Genomic DNA, 17916 nt, shown 5'->3' on the forward strand with positions numbered 1-17916 from the left:
AGGAAAAACAATACCAACTTTTCCAAGTTTGCGAATTGAGTAATTGCCAAACTAGAATTTCTGCAAAGACTAGTTGGTATTTACAGGGGTAAAAGATGATGGGGTGGCAGAGTAATGATTGCCTTAACACTAGGCTTATTCTTACTTTAAAACCTCTTGAATTTAGCTATAGATGCTCATGCTCATGGGTTCTGAGCAGTTTTGGCACAGAAACAAGCTCTGGAAGTGGTGGTGGCATTTGAGTGATTTTGAATTCATAGCAGTGAGGAGATAATTTCTTTGGGAAGCACTAGAAATAATTCAATTTATAGACCATTTTGGTCATTACCTGGATGGGAAAGAAACAAAAAAAATATCTTCAGCACATGTTCTTCTTTACGGTGCTGCTCAGAGTAAAGGCTGCCAAGAGGCAGTTGCCTGCCAGGCTGCGGAAAGCACGGGGGCATGGAGAGAAGCAAGGAAATTCTGATACTTGTCTAGATGATGTTGCTTTGTGGTCCATAGCATCTGTTGCTGTAAGGATTCAGAAAGGATTCAGGGATTAATGCATCAGATTTGTAAAAATTTCTGCTTCTGCTCTTTGAACAAGCACAATCACAATGTAGATCCCAGACTAAGCAAACAGGAGGTTTTTGTAGAAGTGAACTTGAATTTTTCCACGTTTTCTCCTGTAATTGGATACGCCTAGTGACACAATGTGTTTTAAATATGGGACTGGATGTGTGACTTTTTATGCTTAATAATCCAGCATCTGCAGAACTGAGGCTGTGAGAGATGAGTAGGGCTTGGAGTTTGAAACTTCCATTCCCTCTTTCTCTAGTTCTTTAGAGTTTGCAGGATCCTCCTGATATAAGCTCTTGCTTTGTGCTGTGTTTTGTTTTCCTTGCTCAGACTTTTACACTCACTGTTATTTTAGGGATTGACAGAGAAATCCCAAGGAAAGCCAGGGTGTATGCTTTGACATAAAGATCCTCCCATCCTTTTTGTCTGGCATTGGAGAAGACTCTTGGAGGCCACTGGAAACGTTAAAATTCCAGAATTTAACTTTTCTTGTGCTTTTTATTTGCAACTACTATTATAAAGCAGCCTCCCTTTGCAAAAACCAGAGTGTTCCCCTTATATTTGCAGCATGTGCAGCCTGGAGAGATTTGCAGCCTGACATGTTGCTGCTCTTTTGCTTCCAGGCTGCTCAAGGAGGAGATGATTTGGATAAAGATTTCACCGAGGAAACAATAAAAGAATATGATGGAAATTATTATGATAACTATTATGACCGAACAGTGTCTCCTGATATTGGCCCCGGCATGCCTGCTAACCAGGACACTATCTACGAAGGGGTAAGAGAGTTAATTTTCCATTTGTCTTCCCATAATTTATAGCACAGATAACAGTACTGCAAAAACCAGTAAGAGCATCTTGCTCGGGTTCATTCACCTGCGATGCGCGTGTTTTGCACAAGGCAGGGAGGAGGTGCCCTGTGCCTTTTCTACGTGAACACCAGCAGTCTTTTGGTTGCAGAACTTGTCCGAGGATCTGCAGTTCCCGCTTGGAGTGATGATGCTGATGCAGGTGATGTCCTCTTTGACTGTCTGGCTTTGTGTTTCCTTTGTGTGCTACAGATCGGTGGCCCACGGGGTGAGAAAGGACAGAAGGGGGAGCCTGCGATTATTGAGCCGGTAAGGGATATCTGGGGTTCTGGTGGGTTTTTTTGGTTTGTTTTTGGTGTGGGGTTTTTTTTTTTCCCCTCCCTCCAAGGAAAAAAGTAGAAGGGGTACGTCCAGTATGGCTTGGTGTTCTCAGTGGTACAGCTGGGAAGAAAGTTTCCCATGGAGGAATTACTTGGTTAATTTAAAAACTTTTATATTAAAATACCATAATTTTTTTTTAAACCTCAAGAAGCGACCTAAATTACGAAGGAAATGCAGAATTTCCCATGAAATCTCCCATTTACTAAAATAAAACCTAGGCCTTTTAGAATTGAAGTATTAAGCAGAGGACATGTCTCGCCTCTCCAGAGGTTTTGAAGTGCCCCCAACTCAGCAGGGAACCTGCTCCCCTGCGTGCCCACAGCCGGTGGCCAGGTCATATCCTGACCTGAACTTGCAGCTTGGGGCCGGCTTTAATTGTGCAACTAATGGGTTCATCTCTGTGGAAATAAAAGGGTTCTCCCTGCACACAGCTGTGGGAGAGGAGAGGTTTGCTCCTGTGCCTGCTCCAAGGTCCCACCAGCTTTCCACTTCCAGAGAAACCCTGTGTTGTCCTGGGAGCGCAACCCGGTGCTCTCTTTCTCTATGATTCTGGCCTGTTTCTGAGGTTGTTTGTCTTTCTAAAGAACGGTTATAAACTGCCTGTGCCCTTCGCGGTCTGCAAAAAATGCGGGTGCCCAACAGAGCACTCCTGAGGTGAGGATGGAGCCGCTCCCCAGCTGCCCTCGCGGTGGCGACGGCTGGTGTTTGCTCAGAGGCGCCCGTTGACTAGAGCAAGCGGCCGTTGGTTGACGACCGCGTGTCTGTCCCTCGCCATGTGTCAGGATGCCGAGGTACCCCCGTTCCTGCTCCTCCCTGGGCCTGGAAATGGGGCTTCGGGTCCTTGCAACCACCTTCCCTGAACCTCACCCCTGAAGGGCCGAGCGCACGCTCGCTGCACACCAGCAACTCAATTAACCTAATTTTCCTTGGCAGAGGGCCAGCGCGGAGCCCAGTGTCGCGGCGGCGCTTCCCATCACTTGGAGGCCATTATTTTTCTTTTAATTTTTCCTCCCTTTCCTTCTTTGCCTGACGCTTTTGCAGATAGTGGGGCTGAGCAGGGAAAGGCGGGGGTGCAGCAGCAGGGCTTTGAAAAGCCTGAACGGGTGCCTTATAAAAGCATTTCCGACCTTTCCTTCCTTCTTTTCCTTTCTGAGTCTCGCTCTTACTCTGCAAACAAAAGCAGCAGCGAGCGATTTGCTTATCGGAGCTGTGGGAAGGGTGGGGGGCAGCTGAAATGCATGAAGACGGCAGCAGAAACCCAGCCTGCCCTGTCCAGAACCAATCTGAAATGCTACAAAGCGAACAAAATAGTTAAGTTTAATCATCCAGAAAGAATTTGGCCGCATTTGCTATTTCAAAACACTGGAGCATGTATAGCTTTTGCCAGAAAGTAAACAAGACCAAATGCCGCCTTCTCCCTCTCGGTGTGGTTCCTCTTCAGCAGAGAGAAATTCAGATTTGCCGTGCTCCTTAGCTGCCTTTTTTTTTTTTCTTCCTGATGGGAGCTGCAGCAGAGCGGGGAATAAAAACCAAACGCAGAAGTTGGATTTTGCTGGATTTTCTCTCCTTTTCTTTCAAACCTCCTGTCATTCAATCCTTGCTCTGTGCTGACGCTCGCTGGAGGCAGCGGGGCAGCACAGGCACGGGGCGAGGAGGGATGCAGAGGGATGCCTGGGGACCCCCGCATCCCAGCTCTGGATGCACCAAAGCTGCCTTTGCCTCCTCAAAGCCCGCTGTCCTTCATGGGGTTCCCTGGTGCTCTCACCTGCCTTTGGGGAGGGTTTGATCAGCCTTTGTATGGCACCTTTGTATGTTGAAGCCAGCTTTTGGGCTGTTCCTGTGATACAGCTTCACTTGTGGGTAGCACCTGGGCAGTGACTGAATGGAAGCAACAGCCTGTTTTCCCCTGGGACGGTCCCAAATCCATGCTTTGCTTGCTACCCTCAAGGCGATCGCCCTCGGTGGCATCCCCCCACTGGTCCTGGTCCCAAAAGCCTCTCATGTTTCCATCGCTCCTGTTGATGAGCAGTCATATAAACAGTGGTGATTTTTGCTGAGGAGAGTCTCCAGATGTCCCTAAAGCTAGAGCTCAACATAAACCAACAGATAAATATGGGAAGATGCCAAGGATGTTTGCATTGCAAATTGGCTAATTAGCCCAGACTCTTCCCCCATGCGGAGGAGCTCTCAAGGCTCTGCAGCTGGCCATAGGAAGCATGAACCTCAGTGCTGTGCATGCTCAGACTGTAGTAATGTTGGTACCCAGCGGCCCAAAAATGTCCTGGGAAGACCTACGTGGGCCATGGCTCGGGGGACAATTCTTAGTTTCTTGGTCGTCTTAGTTTTGGAGCCTGCCCCACCAAAACATGCCATCACTGGTCTCAACAGAGATGGACCCTGGGGTGTCCATGTGGGGAAAGGTTTACTGGAAGCTCTGGGGTTTCCTGTGCAACGTCCTCAAGAGTCTCTGAAAAGGAGCCAGTGCTTAGTGGATGTCCTGGGGGACACCTTCTCCATCGGTATACCTCGCCCCTTCTTGGTAGCCTCCAACAGCAACTAGCTCATGCTTAGTGCAGGTTGGAGGAATGTCGTGTAGGGTTCACCCTCAATTCCCACTCAGAAGAGAGCAGCGTGTCCATGGCAGACAGTGAAACTGCTGTGAAAATGGGCACAGGGCGAAGTCCATGACCTAAATTCTTTACTGGTGAAAAATGACTCCGCAGGCGCTTCTGTGATGACAGCAGCAGAAAATTTCCCCTAACACATCCAAATGATGCAGAAGCCAGATTTTAAATGAGGTGGTAATGAGTTGTATGGACACTGGGAAAGACAGAAAATGGTCATGCACTGGTGGTGCAGAAACATGCATCCCAGTCATGGAAGCAGGGATGGTTCATGGCAGCATGTTTTACCCTATTTTTTTGCTCCTCTGGGCTTAGAGACTGTGGCTTTTGGGGCAGGAATGCCTGGATTTTCTTCCAGACATTTCAGATTCGTTCAGCTCAGCCTTGTCTGCCGTAGTGGCTGCTGTGGGGTCAGCTGAGGCTTTTGGCACCGGAGCCTGAGCCCAGGAGACCGGCCAAGGGTGACCTGAGACCAGTCCCTGCACTTGCTTCCTCCAGGCTTCTCCCATATGAACCGGCTGCTTATCCACAGATTTTTACAGGCTGATTTCACCCCGTAGGAGAAATGTCCCTGTTTGCTACAGATGAGCTGGCAAGCGCTGGGACTGCTTTGGCTCAGCCTGGGTGCTGCTGGGGGCACGGTCACTGCTCCAGAGATAAAAAGGCAACGCTCACTGTGAGGCTCTTCCCAACAGATCATCCTGATGCCTTCTGGAAAGCATTTGCCAGGTTTATTGGGAGGTTTCTCTCCTCCCTCTTACATACCCATGAGGGAAAATAAAATGTTCAATTCTACCGAGTACATGATAGACCTGATTTAAAGTTATGACAAAATATTTAGATTAAAAGGAATGGAATAACATTATTCTACTATTTTGCCCACACAGTGATTTCCTAGGTACACAGAGTAAATCACGGCATGCAGTCTGGTGGGAAAGTAATTTAAAAAAAAAATTACAATTTGATTATTAACTTTTTTTTAAGCTACTTGGGTCTAGAAACAGCTTCTTCCTGAAGAGGAGCTCTTCTCCCACTCTGGCACTGCCAAGGCTGGACGTGCTCCAGAGTTTGCCCTTTGCCTGGCCATGAGCTAAGGGAGAAGGGTTGTGGTTAAGAAGGTGACCCTGTGGTGGGGTGAGGTGCTGGGGAAAAGAGCTGTTTTGCTGTGCCCTTTGTGATTCAAATAGACGATATTTGGGTTTTCAATGGGCAGTGCCTTTTGTGCCTCTGGCAATGGAGATGCAGGCGATGTCACCCAGAGAGAGTGGAAACCCTTCGGCTCTGGGATGCCTAGACCTAGCAGCAACACCCGAAATATTTGAGAACTGAAAAAGCTTTTCCAGCCCTGTAGTCAAAGGGACTGTGAGGATGCGCCTTGCTAATGACCTTTTTTCTTCCTCTTGCCTAGGGTATGCTGGTGGAAGGCCCACCTGGTCCCGAAGGCCCAGCAGTAAGTGATGCTTTGTCTACACCTAGCACCGAAGGATGCGCGCGGCTCCGGGGTGCTGGATGCATGTGGAGGGTTCGGCGCAAGCTGTTCCTGGCTCTGTTGCTTCCATATGCCACGCACGTGTACAGAGTGCTTCAGGGTCGATTTTCTGGTGCAAAAATAAATAGAAAGCTCTAATTCTTTTCCTGCCTGTTGTACAAATATGTTACAAATAATAATGCATTTTCCTGTAGTGGCTTATTTTTTTTCTGTCTTTTTTTATGCTAGGGCCTTCCAGGACCTCCAGGACCAACTGGACCCGTGGGCTTAATGGGTGACCCTGGGGAGAGAGTGAGTACCTGTGGTTTTGGCCCCTTTAGCTGAAGCCTGGGGTCATCTTGTGTGTGCGCAAAGTGGGACTGTGGTGTATTGCTGGAGCCCTAAAATACGGCTCATCCTGTAGTAGCAACCTCTTCTGAATCAGCCCCACAAGGAGCTTATACATGTGCTTATAGGTACAGGGTAGACGGTTGGGGAACAGCCAGGCTAATCAAATGCATTAAGCAGTTTTCTCCGGGTTAAAACCAAGAGTAAGGCTGACAAACCCTCTGCTCTTGGTTTGCACCCTTTGGCACGCGGCTGCTCGTTCCAGCGCAGGAACTGGGCCGTGGCACTGGGAAAACAAGATAAGCAAACAACGAAACAGCTCTTAGCACAATAAAACGAGGTTCAACGGCGATTCTTCCGTCCTTGTTCCAGCTGATGTTGTGAGTCCTGGTAGAGGGTTTGGTTTTGTTTGGGTCCGGGATGGTCCCAGGGTCGTGCCAGCACCCCTGCTGAAGGTCCTTCCTTACCCTCGTTTTGTGTCCCAGCCTGCTCTCGGGGGGAAGGTGGCTCTTGTGCAGCACCTCACCCTTTCTGTAGGTGGCTTATTAGTCTGTACCAGCGAGCGCTAGAGACTGATTTATGTGCTTTAGCAATGCAGTAACTTAGGTTTTGTGTTATGGTTTTGATGTTCCTTTAAACCAGTTCTGTCCGTAGCAGCCGCTGCTTTGTAAACTGTGCCTGCAGAAGCCTCCAGCTTTGGGGTGTCTCATCGAAGGCAGCTGCTCCCAAGCACTTTTGTGGAATGTGACCCCAGATTCCATAGTTTAGCACTGCACTTTGGTCAGAGTTGCATGTTTATTTGTTATTGCCGAGTCCTCACCTGGGATCGGGAGTGACCCGTGTTACGGAGCTGCTGAACTCGAGCCTCGCGTCAGTAAGTGGTGCACAGTCGCCATTTGAGCAGCAACCCAATGCCAAAAATTGAAACTCTATCTCCTCACTCCCTGAGCCGAGTCTCTGAAACGACCCTCACACCAAGACGCTCCTCGTTTGCTTTGGCTCACCCACAGTTCAGGCCTATCCCCCCCCCGGCAGAGGCAGCCAGGCGAGCAGGCACCCCTGCGCAGCTGCCTGAGCAGACGGGGACCAGGCTGCACGCTGCTCCCGGCCCCGCACCCAGCGGGAATTTTGGCCTGACATCTAGTGGAAGATGCACCATAGCACAGACGGGCTCTGGCTTTGCACAGATGCTGAGGTGGGAACAGCCTCAGCTGCCAGAGCAGCTTGGTTCGGGTCTGAAACTAGAGGAGTGCACTCGGTGCCCTTGAGCAATAGTGCTTTGGGTGCTGGAGTGCCAAAATCGGGGCTGTGCTGGCAGGAGAAAAGCCGTTCCTGTCTCGCTGCAGCCCAGCGGGGCTGCAGGCTGGTGCAGCAGCGGCACGGGGACGTGTACCAGCAGCAGTCATTTCGCATGAGCGAATTCATTGATTTCAGCAGGTTTGAGTGAGCAAAACAAATGGAGCTCGGAGCTTGACACCGTTTCAGTGCCTTGGTGAGTCTTGATGTTGAGTGCAGTCGAATGTGCTTTCAAAATAGCTTCTAGTGTACTGCTGTTTCATGGGGGAAATGGGGCTCCCAGCAGCCCCAACGCCAGCCTCCACCTGTGGCCCATCGAGGCATCCTGATAGCCAAAAGGGCAAAAAATGTGCTCACGGGTGGGTTTCTGAAGGCAGGCTTGGTTGGAGGTCTGCTTTTCCAGTTTCTCCTGGAAGGCACAGGAGGGAGCGACACGGATCACAGGAGATGCGCCTGAACACGTAACATGCTGCTGCTGCTGTCAGCGCCGTCACCAGCGAATGCAAAACACCCTTCCGAGGAAGGGAGCGCTTATCAGCAAGCGCTCCCCTAACCCGATCGCTGAGGTCCCCAGCACGTTTCTCCGGCCGATAAGGCAGCCCCGCTACCTGTGGCCGGCTCGCGCGCACCGCAGCATCCTCCGCCGACCCAGCGGTTGGCTTCCAGGTGGGAAACCGCATCCCGTTTGCATCCTGGGTGTCTGGGAAGGATAAGCTGGGGTGACCCAGGCTCCCTGTGTTTGCAGGGCTTCCTGCTCTTCTGGCAGATTTTGGTTAAATTCTGCCCGGACGAGGTGGGAAACACCACCGATCCAGGCTCAAATGGGAGGGTCTGGATGGATAAGGGGTGTTGTGCAGTTCCGATGTGTGTCTTAGCACAGCTAATTGCTGCGACTGCTGTTAAGGATTCATGTTGTGGCCTTGTTTATCGCTTTTTTTTTTTAACTTTTTTGTTTTAATTGAGTAACCTAAGACCCAGAAAGAATAGGAGGGAGAATTCACTCCATTGCAGAGGATCAGAACAAGATCTCTGTGCTACCAAGGATCTTACCTTAGCCTCTTTTAACACTGGAGCGAGGCCAGAGGTTGCCTCTGCGGCCGCCATCAGGTGTGCATCAGACCCTCTGGTTTTCATTTCTTCTTACTCCCAGCCTGGCTGTGGGCACGGCAACACCGGCTGAGGCACCTCTGGAAGTGACCAAGCATCGTTACGCGCCAGGATGCAGGGAGGGACGTATCAAAATATGAAAACACCGATTAGAAAGGCTGAGTATTTTTCCCTAAGTCCTTCCTGGCCCAGGTCTCTGCATGGGTTAAGCGGAGACTAAGCCACTGTGCCTCAACTTGCAGATGCCTTTTTTTAAGCTGGTGTTTACATCCCCCCCCAGCTTCTAAAATCCAGCTGTGTTCCCTTTTCTGTCCTATGCACCCATGAGTTGTGGTCCTTCCCTCTCACTGCCCTTGCTGTCATTCCTCTCCCACCCATCCACCCATCGAGGTGGTTCTCCGTCTCACCTGCTCATCAGCAATAAGCAAGAGATGGGGAACTGCCCCTCTGCAGTTTGGTGCTCTTCCAAATTACCCTTCCGTCGGGGTGGATTTGGGGTCCCCTGGGGCCTGGCTGCCTTCCGCGGGGGCACGGGCAGGAGGGCTTGCCTTCCCAGCTTTCCTGCCTGCTGGAGGACAAAGCAACCGGCTGGCTCCGAACCTTCATTATTCCCCTCCCGACCTGCAGACACGCATGTTGCAAAATACAACCAGTGAGAGAAATAAAACCATTGCTGGCCTGCACTGGGAAGTGTCTGCTGGAGTTTTAAGGTGTACTTGAAGAGATTACTCAGGTGTTTGGGTGTTCTTGTGGCAATGAACCCTAACCTGGGCCCTGTTTTTTTTAATTAAGGCTCTTTGTTGCTGTGTTGTTCCCGGGGACTTGGCTGGAGTCCGCTGACTGCTGTGCTCCCCCATCCCCCCCCGAGCATTGCTGGAAAGACCCCCACCTCATTTACGCTCCTGGTGTATTTATTGTTTTTTGATGGAACAGTAATAACGTTTCTTGTGGTTGTGACATGATTGAGAACGAGAGGCCCTGACTGTGCTCCATCGATCGATGCCTGCAAGCTCCAAAAGTCAATAGGCAGCTGCGGGCCAGGAGCCAGGGCCACTGCTCAGAGAGGTTGGCTTAACCCTTGAGAGACTGTGGTCCTGGTTCTTCCTGCAGTACTCTAGCAGAAGGACCAACGGATGGCTCTGCATCCTTGGGTGTCAGGCTTCCTAGAGGAGGGGCAAGCTGGGCAAGGTTCCAGCAGTGGTTTGCATCTTGCGGTGGTCTAGGATTAGTCAAAAGAGCTGTGGGTCTTCATCCTGCGTGGGTCCTACATGTTGCCCAGCTTTGTCGTCTTCTCCCCTTTAATGTGCTGCTTCTGCTCCAAGGAATTCAGTTGCCTGGCAGGATGGGTGCTGACCCTGGTGACGAGACAGTCTGTACTTTTGCCATTTGTTTTTGACTTTTGCTGGTCAGGCTCCTCTTGATCGGTGGCACAAAGCCAGTCAGCAGCAGACACACGGTCCCCAATGGTGTTGCTCCACACCCTGAAATGACAGGCGTCCTTTGCATCTAGCACAGGACGGCACATCCTGCTTTTTCTGAGTGTCCAGAACAGAATGTAAAGCAACATATTGTGCATAGAGAAGTGATGAACTTGCAGAGCCAGGGACTGCAACGCTATTAAAATACTCCTTTTCAATTAGAGCAGCTCCTCTTCTAATTTGTTTATTATTAACCCTGCGTGTAGCTCATGAATTTACATGACACTCGTGTACGGTGAGGAACATTTCCTATGCCTGCGTCTGATAGAAAGACTTTTTATTTGCAATCAGGCAGGTGCACCGAATTAATATACCAACAATATTCAGCTATGTTAATATTGGCCAACACACATTTAGCTCTATTTTATTCATCATGTCAGTTTGTTCATTTATCCCAGTTATTCTACAACGCGGAGAAGAGCTTGCGACACCAGCAAGGCTGCAGAGCAGCCTGTTTGTGGGAGGTTTCGGAGGATTCATCTGGGAGGAGGACGGTTTAGGACGACTTAGGCAGATTTCTTCGAGCAGTGGGAATAAGAAAATAACGGCACTGAGGAGATCAGAGAGCTATTTCATTGGTACTAAGGACTGGAATGAAGAAAGTGGGAAAATGTGCTCCTTTGAGGTGAGCTGCAGCATTAGAGCGAAGCAGCAGCTCTGTCACTGACCCTGCTGTGGTTGGAAATCTGGGTGCCTGGGTGCTCTGGGCTTGGTCAGCGTGCCTCTGGGGGAAGACTGACTGCAAAGCAATAGCTGTATCTTCCGAGACCATACAGTCATTGTGTCCTAAAGGGCTTGTTCCCCCTGAGGACAGTTTTGCATCTCGGAAGTGTAATACAAGCCCTAAAAATCCTTATGGCAGTTCTGAAAGGCTTGGTGTTTTCAGGGTGCCCGTTTGTCCATCAGATGCCAAGCGCTGCCTTACCTAGAAAATCCCAAATACCATGAGAAAGATCTTCTGTTGCATAATTTTCTGACCAGGGCTGAAAATGGCAGAAAAATAATCCTAGAGAGAGACGTTTGAAGCAAATTTTGAGACTCAATACTGTGGGCTGCTGGGCACTGCTGTTCCTGTCGAGGAGCCCGAGCACCAGCACACTGAGGTTTCAGTTTAAACATTGCCTTGAAATATTGTGTTAGTGTTTGCACTCAGCATGGCATTTTAGAGCACTGCACCAAATGAAAGTTGAAGTCCCCATCCCTGGCTGCTATATATCAGCAAATCCCTATTTACCTAATGAGTGATACAGATTTACACCAACTGAGAGTCTGGCATGCTGCATTTTTTAAAAGCATTTGTGAATTTGAATTTACAAAGGGCTTTATTGGGTTTGATTTTCCCCCATACCATTGCCTTCTGCTGCTCCACCCTGCAAGGAAAAGACCTCACACACCCAACCTGAAACAAAAAGAGGCATTTATGCGTGAAAACATCGCATCAACGTTTGTCAGGCAGAGTACACACAGAGAGATAAACAAGCTCATTCCTGATCCATCATGTGCAGGACCGGAGTTAAAGGGGAAGAGGGGGAGGCAAGAAAGTTTATTATATAAAATGAGTCTGGCCTAAATTATTTATGGTGCTTCTGCTCTAACAGATGGGACTGCCCTCTGCACCTCATCAGTGGAGTCACTCCGACACTCCGGTGTCGGCCAGACTAAGTAAACAGCATGAATGTAACATCACGAGCTTTGCGTGAAAAATGGATGGGCTGGTGCGTTATGCAGCCTCCCTTTGGTGTTAAGGGAGCTGCTGGGTTGGTTTTTTTGGGGGGTTGGTTTTTTTTTTTTTTAAATGCTGATAAATCACTGGCTGCAGCACTGTCTGCTTGCTGCAGCGCTGGGAGCAGCGTTGTTATTCCGGGCCGGTTGCGGTGCAGACCTCAGCTCCTCGGCCGCCGCGCTGCTCTGCCCTGTAATTGCGGCACGGGTCGAGCCACAGCCCGGCTGGAGCCGTGTGCTGGCTGGGGCTGGGTGGAGTAGCAGCAGCTCTTCGCCCCCACCCTGGTGCTGGGCTCTAATTTAGCGCTTGAAACTTTGACTTGAATGTTTTGGGTTCCTTTTTAAGAGGGAGACCGTCAGGGAAATGTTAAGTTGAACACAGCATAGAGGGACACGTGTTTTGGCTTGTTTGGGGTTTTTTTTAAACCGTTCTGGTTTTTAGGGACTTTGTTACCTATTTGTTTTTCCCTCCTCCCTTTCCCATCTTTATCCACCTCCCTTTGCCTTGAGGGGTGAGTGCGTGACTCTCTGGGGCGAGGTCCGGCTCTTGTGTGTCCCTGTAGCCTGTCCATATACATCTGTGATTTGTGGCAGGGTTTTATTTTTTACTTTTGTTTGTTGTCTTCATGGGCTGGAGGGCTTCAGGCAGGTTGGAGAGAGTGAGAACTGACATAGATGTTTGCTGCTTGCCCTTCGAAGAGCTTTGGTTGTCCACAGATGGATTTATTATTGGCATTTACTAAATAGGAGAGTGTCCAAGTCCTCAAGCTTGAGCTGTCGGCCAGGCAGTCCTGTTTGTCTTGCAATGAAATGAGCACCAGGGCTCCTCTTGGCCTCACTGGGACATGATCAAGTCACTCTTGTCTTCGGCTCTGTAAGCTGGTGTGAAAATTGTAATTGGTCATGGATATTGAGTAGTTGGATGGTATCCTCATTTGCATGTAGGATTGCTGGATGGATGTGCAAATTTGGGTTAACTTAAACTTTTTGCAAATACACAGTTGAGAATACAAATAATCTGTGGGCTGTCTTAGGAAAATTGGCCATATTTGATTATTTATAGCTTCATCGATACATCTTTTATTGCATAATCGTTTCTTTAGTACAAGTTAAAGACAACTGATGTTAATCAACACAGCTCCATTGAGATCCTCAGAGTTTTGCTGATTTACAGCTGCTGACAGGATCACTTCATTGTAGATGGAAGTAGCCTCATAGGACTAAAAAAAAAAGACAAGAGAGAAAAATGGAATGACCCAGATGCCTGAACATGTACAGAAATGTATTTATCTTTCCAGATATCTATCTCACTGACCTGAGTTATGAAGTTTCATATACTTTTTTAATAGGTTTTAACAGACCCAACTAAGCATCGATTCCATTGGCTTGGAACATTGCAGAGACTTCTATTGCTCACTCAAAAATTATGTATGGCAGACCCTGGAAATACGGGGGCCAGGATGTAAGAGTGGATTACTAAGAAAAATCATGTGCGCTTACAAATGTGCTTTCACAAAATTTGCCGTAGCGTTGGGATGCCTACATGCTCAATGCTTGTCTTTCAAGATAGGGAGCCTTTTATATCATGACATATACCTTTACAGCCACAACTGCTTATGTATGGACGTGATTAAAATGATGCTATAGGAGTTTATTTTTACTTATTCTTCTTGTAGGGACCACCTGGCCGCCCAGGTCTTCCAGGAGCAGATGGTTTACCAGGACCACCAGGGACAATGCTTATGTTGCCTGTAAGTACACAAGTAACTAAAAAAGCATTTAAATGAGTAGAGCTGCTTGGCTTTGCTACTGCTTGTTCTTGCAGAAGTCTCCCATCCCTTCCACACCAAGGACACGTTTTCTGTGGTATAAAAGATGGATGGCTTTCCTTAATAAATTCACTTTTTGCAAAGCACTGGAACTTCTTCACTGGTCAAAAGCACAAGGTAGCTAGGTTAAAGTTTCCAGAAATTATGAATAAGGTTAAATGTTTCTGGCTGGACATAGTGTTGGAAGGTGACAGTCATGAAGAAGCAACTGAAGACACTTCCAAGGGCCCAATTTCCAGGCAGAAGCCTCCTATGGTGAGGAACCTCTAACAGCTCTTCAAAGCAGGTACCAAAATTGTAAGCGCCTGAATTAACCGGTCACTTTTGATGACCAGTGGTTATATTGCATTGGGTTTTCTTCCCCTACATGAAGCTAGCAAGTCAGCCTTCTTCATCCTGAGATGCTAAAGGAATGGTTATATTTTGTGTCTGCTTTGATGTGAGAAAACCCTAAGAAAACCAGATGCTGAAAATAAGTGGTTAGGTACCAAAGGAAAAGAGCCTTTTAGTGAAAAACCACAACACTCTTGTACAGGCTCCAAGTGGTAGGGTGATACTTGTGTAGGATACTGGCAGAGTGCCTGGGACAGCCTGGGCCAAGTGCTCAACACGGAGCTTAGCTGGCCATTACAATACACTTGTTGGCCTCTACAGTAACCAACCATAGGCCTATAAATTGCATCTCTTTGAATCTGCTTGCCAAGTTCGTGTGGTCACATACCTAGCAGTAACTAAGCGCAATGCAGAGGTGAAATGGAGGTGAAAGAGTCGTCCAAGTAGATTCTGCAGCCCGGAGAGTCCTTCTTGCAAAATCCCAAAGACGCAATTAAGGCAGGAGAAGGGTGTGTGTCCTGGACAGTGGGCTTGTAGCTGTTGGGGCTGGAGGAGGCAGAAGTAAACATTAAACTCCTTCCCTTTCAAGTTTGGGAAGATAAAAACATTAATGCTTGGGAGGTTTTTAAAATCCTTTGTGTACTGAAGGATCTTGGCTCGAACAATAGGCCAAACTCTGCTCTGTGAAGCACGCTGCCACACTTGAGAAAGGCAGCCTTTGTCCCATGGCAAGCCGGCAGCTACAGCCAAATAACCTGATGCAGCCCCATCTCCGGGGGTCTCCTGGCCAGCAGTGCCCGCGCAGGCAGTATCAGGTCTCTGAGAGCTTTGCATTTTGTTTCGAACGGTGGTGTGAGAGGTCCTTACAGTTCAGAGCCTGCAACCCCTCTTACTGTGCGTTACTTTGAAGCGGCAGAATTTGCTGTGCGGGCCTGGGCGTGGGAAATGGTCAGTCTGTGTCTGTGAGCTGGGTAACTCGAGCACCCCGTGGTTAATCGGATGGTCTGGAACGACAGTGACGGGGTTGGGTCAGTCATGCTGAGCAGAGTTGTTTAGGACTCAGGCTAGTGCGAGGGTGGGGAGACAGCAACCCTGCGACCTGCTTTCTCCATCTTGTTCCCATCAGTTCCGCTTTAGTGGAGGAGGAGATGCTGGCTCTAAAGGACCTCTCGTTTCGGCCCAGGAGGCCCAAGCCCAAGCCATCCTGCAGCAGGCCAGGGTAAGTGGAGGGCGGTGGGGATGTCTTCTACAGCAGGTGCCTGTGGAAGAGGAGGAGGACTGGAATAAAGATGTCACGGGCGATGTCTCCATACTTGCACCATCCATGTGCTGATGGTAATAATAGCCTCTCACCTGAGATGGAATTCCTCGAGGTGATGACATCTGGGTGGCTTGGTCTTTTACTAACGCTCAGCCATAGGCCAGGCCCTAGAAGCATGGTTTTGAGTTGCTTACAGGCCCTGGACCAGGCCTTCTGCTGGTGCAAGTAGACATAGGCCTGTTGGCTTCGGTCGTGTTTGCTGTTCGTGATGTCAGTTGTGAGAGTCTGTATGAACAGTCGTGGTATGTGCTGCAAGGGTTTTGTTTATCCCCCCCCCCCCCCCCCCAAATTATAATCATTAAATGTATGTCACGGATGTAAGCTGTTCCCAGCTGCGCAAATCTCAACAGGCAGGCTGCAATTTCCTTTGATGTATTTATCTGGAAATACATGATGAATATCCATGCAACCTTTTCTTCTCTCAGATGATCTTATTGATCGATGATCAGATAACCCCTGGCGGCGTTTGTTACATAGGCTCGCTGGTGAAACGAGAGCGGCCGTGCGCGTTCCCGGTACAGCTCCTGGTCCCTGGCTAGATGAGTACTGTAGTGTATAAGGCCTCATATTCATCTCTTCAAAATAAAACTTAATTTCTAGCCAATACAGCTTTGAAACTTTCCTTCTGTGAGCGCTTGTGTGAGGTTACCGTTGATCATTGATGCAAGAGGCACAATTACAGCAGAAGGGAACATACGGGGACCCCACAAGCCCCCTCCTATATTTACCCCAGTCTTGTCTGGGAGGGAGCCAGTTCGGACTGCAAGCACGCCCTTGCAGTAAAGGGGAAAATATAAGCTGGTTTAGGGAGCATTTCGCAAAGGGACGGAGCTCTGGGGGCATTGCTCCGCTCCCTGCCAAATGCAGCCATCCGGGGCAGAGCGTAGCTGCGCTCCTCAGGCCCCTCAGCCCACATCTGTCTGCAGCTGGGATGTGCGGCTCGGACGCAGCCAGTCTGTTACTCAGTGCTGTTGGCCGTCTCTTTAGCGCAGATTTTTTTGGGCCGGTCTGCTAAAGTGGGCTAAAAAGCAATTTATTTTACCCTTGAATGAAATAAAGTCCATTGGGGTCTCCCCTTTTTGGTTTATAACAAGGGTTTTGGCTTAGCCCCGGGTTATTCTGGTTTCCATCCAACTCTCCTTTTACAAAGGAGTTTGATTTTATACATATTCAGGTAGAGTACAGGGCTCTGATGCCACCAGCCATTGTATTTTCCTGTCCATTAACCTTGCTCTGAGAATAATATTGGTGGCTTATGTTTCTGGTGTTACCTTGTCAGTCTTAATTTCAAGGCTGCCTACAGTTTTTCCATCAGCATTTCATTTTGCTGGGAAATAGGGCTTTTGACCAGATGAACATTTCATGAGAAGCATCTGCTTTCTCAGACTCTCTGGTCTTGTTCGTTTTTTTTTTTTTTTTTTTTTTCCCCTGCCTATTGAAAATTGTGACTGTTATGAAAAAAAAAAACCCAACAAACAAAGCACCTCTCTCCTCTCACTTAAAGTCTCTTTTCTGTTTTTTTAATTTTCAGTTTTGGGGAAAAAATTAAAAAACAAACAAATCCTGGGGGACTTTTGAGCTGTGTATGAAAAGTTGAATATTTCCAGAAGGAAAAAAAAAATCCATTTTGGGGTTAACTTCAACCTATTGTCAGACAATTGTAGCTGAAAATCCTGATACCAAAGCAGAAAGGGAAATAAATTACCTTTTTTTTTTTTTTGGGGGGGCGGGGGAAGTTACAGGATATGGCAGGGATGGAAGAGGACTCCTGCAGGAGGGAGGATATCTTCTTCCCTGTTTTGGGTTTTGTTTTTCTTGTTATTGTTAATTGCATTATTAGGTTGATTTATTCGCTTAAAATTTGGCTTTCAGTAGATACCGAACATTGTCCTAGTCGGCAGTGTATCAGAGCAGCTCCCTTTTAATGGGATGTTGTAAAAAGATGCCACATAATCTAGCATTTGTGCAATATTTATGCCATTCCAAGTGCAGTCACGGGTAGCTTTTAATTACTGGAGTACACAGATAATTACAACTCTTAAAATGTTGAATTGTCACGAGGGAACCAGTTGTCCGAGTGATGTTTTAAAGTGTGGACCAACACCATTACCCACCGTGGAAATTACTGACTTGATGCATAGTTGTGTGACTCCTTAATTATCGAGTTAACACCTTCCCCTCACCTTACCTTGTTGCAAATAGAATTGTCTTTCTGTTTGCAGGATACTATATAGTAATTAAAAAAAAAAAAAAAAAAATTCCTCCAAAATTTAACTCTTAAGATTGTAAAGAAAAAATCCTCCTAAGATGGACTGGGATCATAAAGATATGTGAACAAACCCCTATAACCTGTCCAGGCAAAGTTTTGACATTTACCTTCAATAATTTATTGCCAAAAGTGTCCATTTTATTGTGTCTATACGTGATGATGGAAAAGGGGATCTGACCTGCAGAGGCAGATTCTCTCTGGTTTAAATGCAGGTAACTCCTCGCCCCTCCACCAGCTATGGGTCTGGGCCAGGGTGTGTTTATATGCATCTATTCGGGGTTTTGTTCTTTGCGTGCACGGGGCGGAGCGGGCGTACGGGGAAGGATGCCTACAGGCAGACTGTGTGTAGGTCCATACGTCCTCTCAGCAGACC

The 17916-nt window shown here is 48.2% G+C and overlaps 1 protein-coding gene across 1 annotated transcript in view; it reads left to right on the forward strand.

Annotated features, from left to right (window-relative positions):
• The window catches only part of COL5A1 (collagen type V alpha 1 chain), a 157149-nt gene that overhangs the window by 77601 nt on the left and 61632 nt on the right, over positions 1-17916 (forward strand). Inside the window, exons 8-13 of the mRNA XM_082008999.1 lie at positions 1185-1337; positions 1620-1676; positions 5781-5822; positions 6090-6152; positions 13468-13542; positions 15080-15172. Coding sequence (XP_081865125.1) covers positions 1185-1337; positions 1620-1676; positions 5781-5822; positions 6090-6152; positions 13468-13542; positions 15080-15172 — 483 coding nt within the window. The remainder of the gene's footprint in view (positions 1-1184; positions 1338-1619; positions 1677-5780; positions 5823-6089; positions 6153-13467; positions 13543-15079; positions 15173-17916) is intronic.

The sequence above is a fragment of the Phaethon aethereus genome, assembly GCF_964289735.1.
Source record: "Phaethon aethereus genome assembly, chromosome: 20".
NCBI classification, from domain to species: Eukaryota; Metazoa; Chordata; class Aves; order Phaethontiformes; family Phaethontidae; genus Phaethon; species Phaethon aethereus.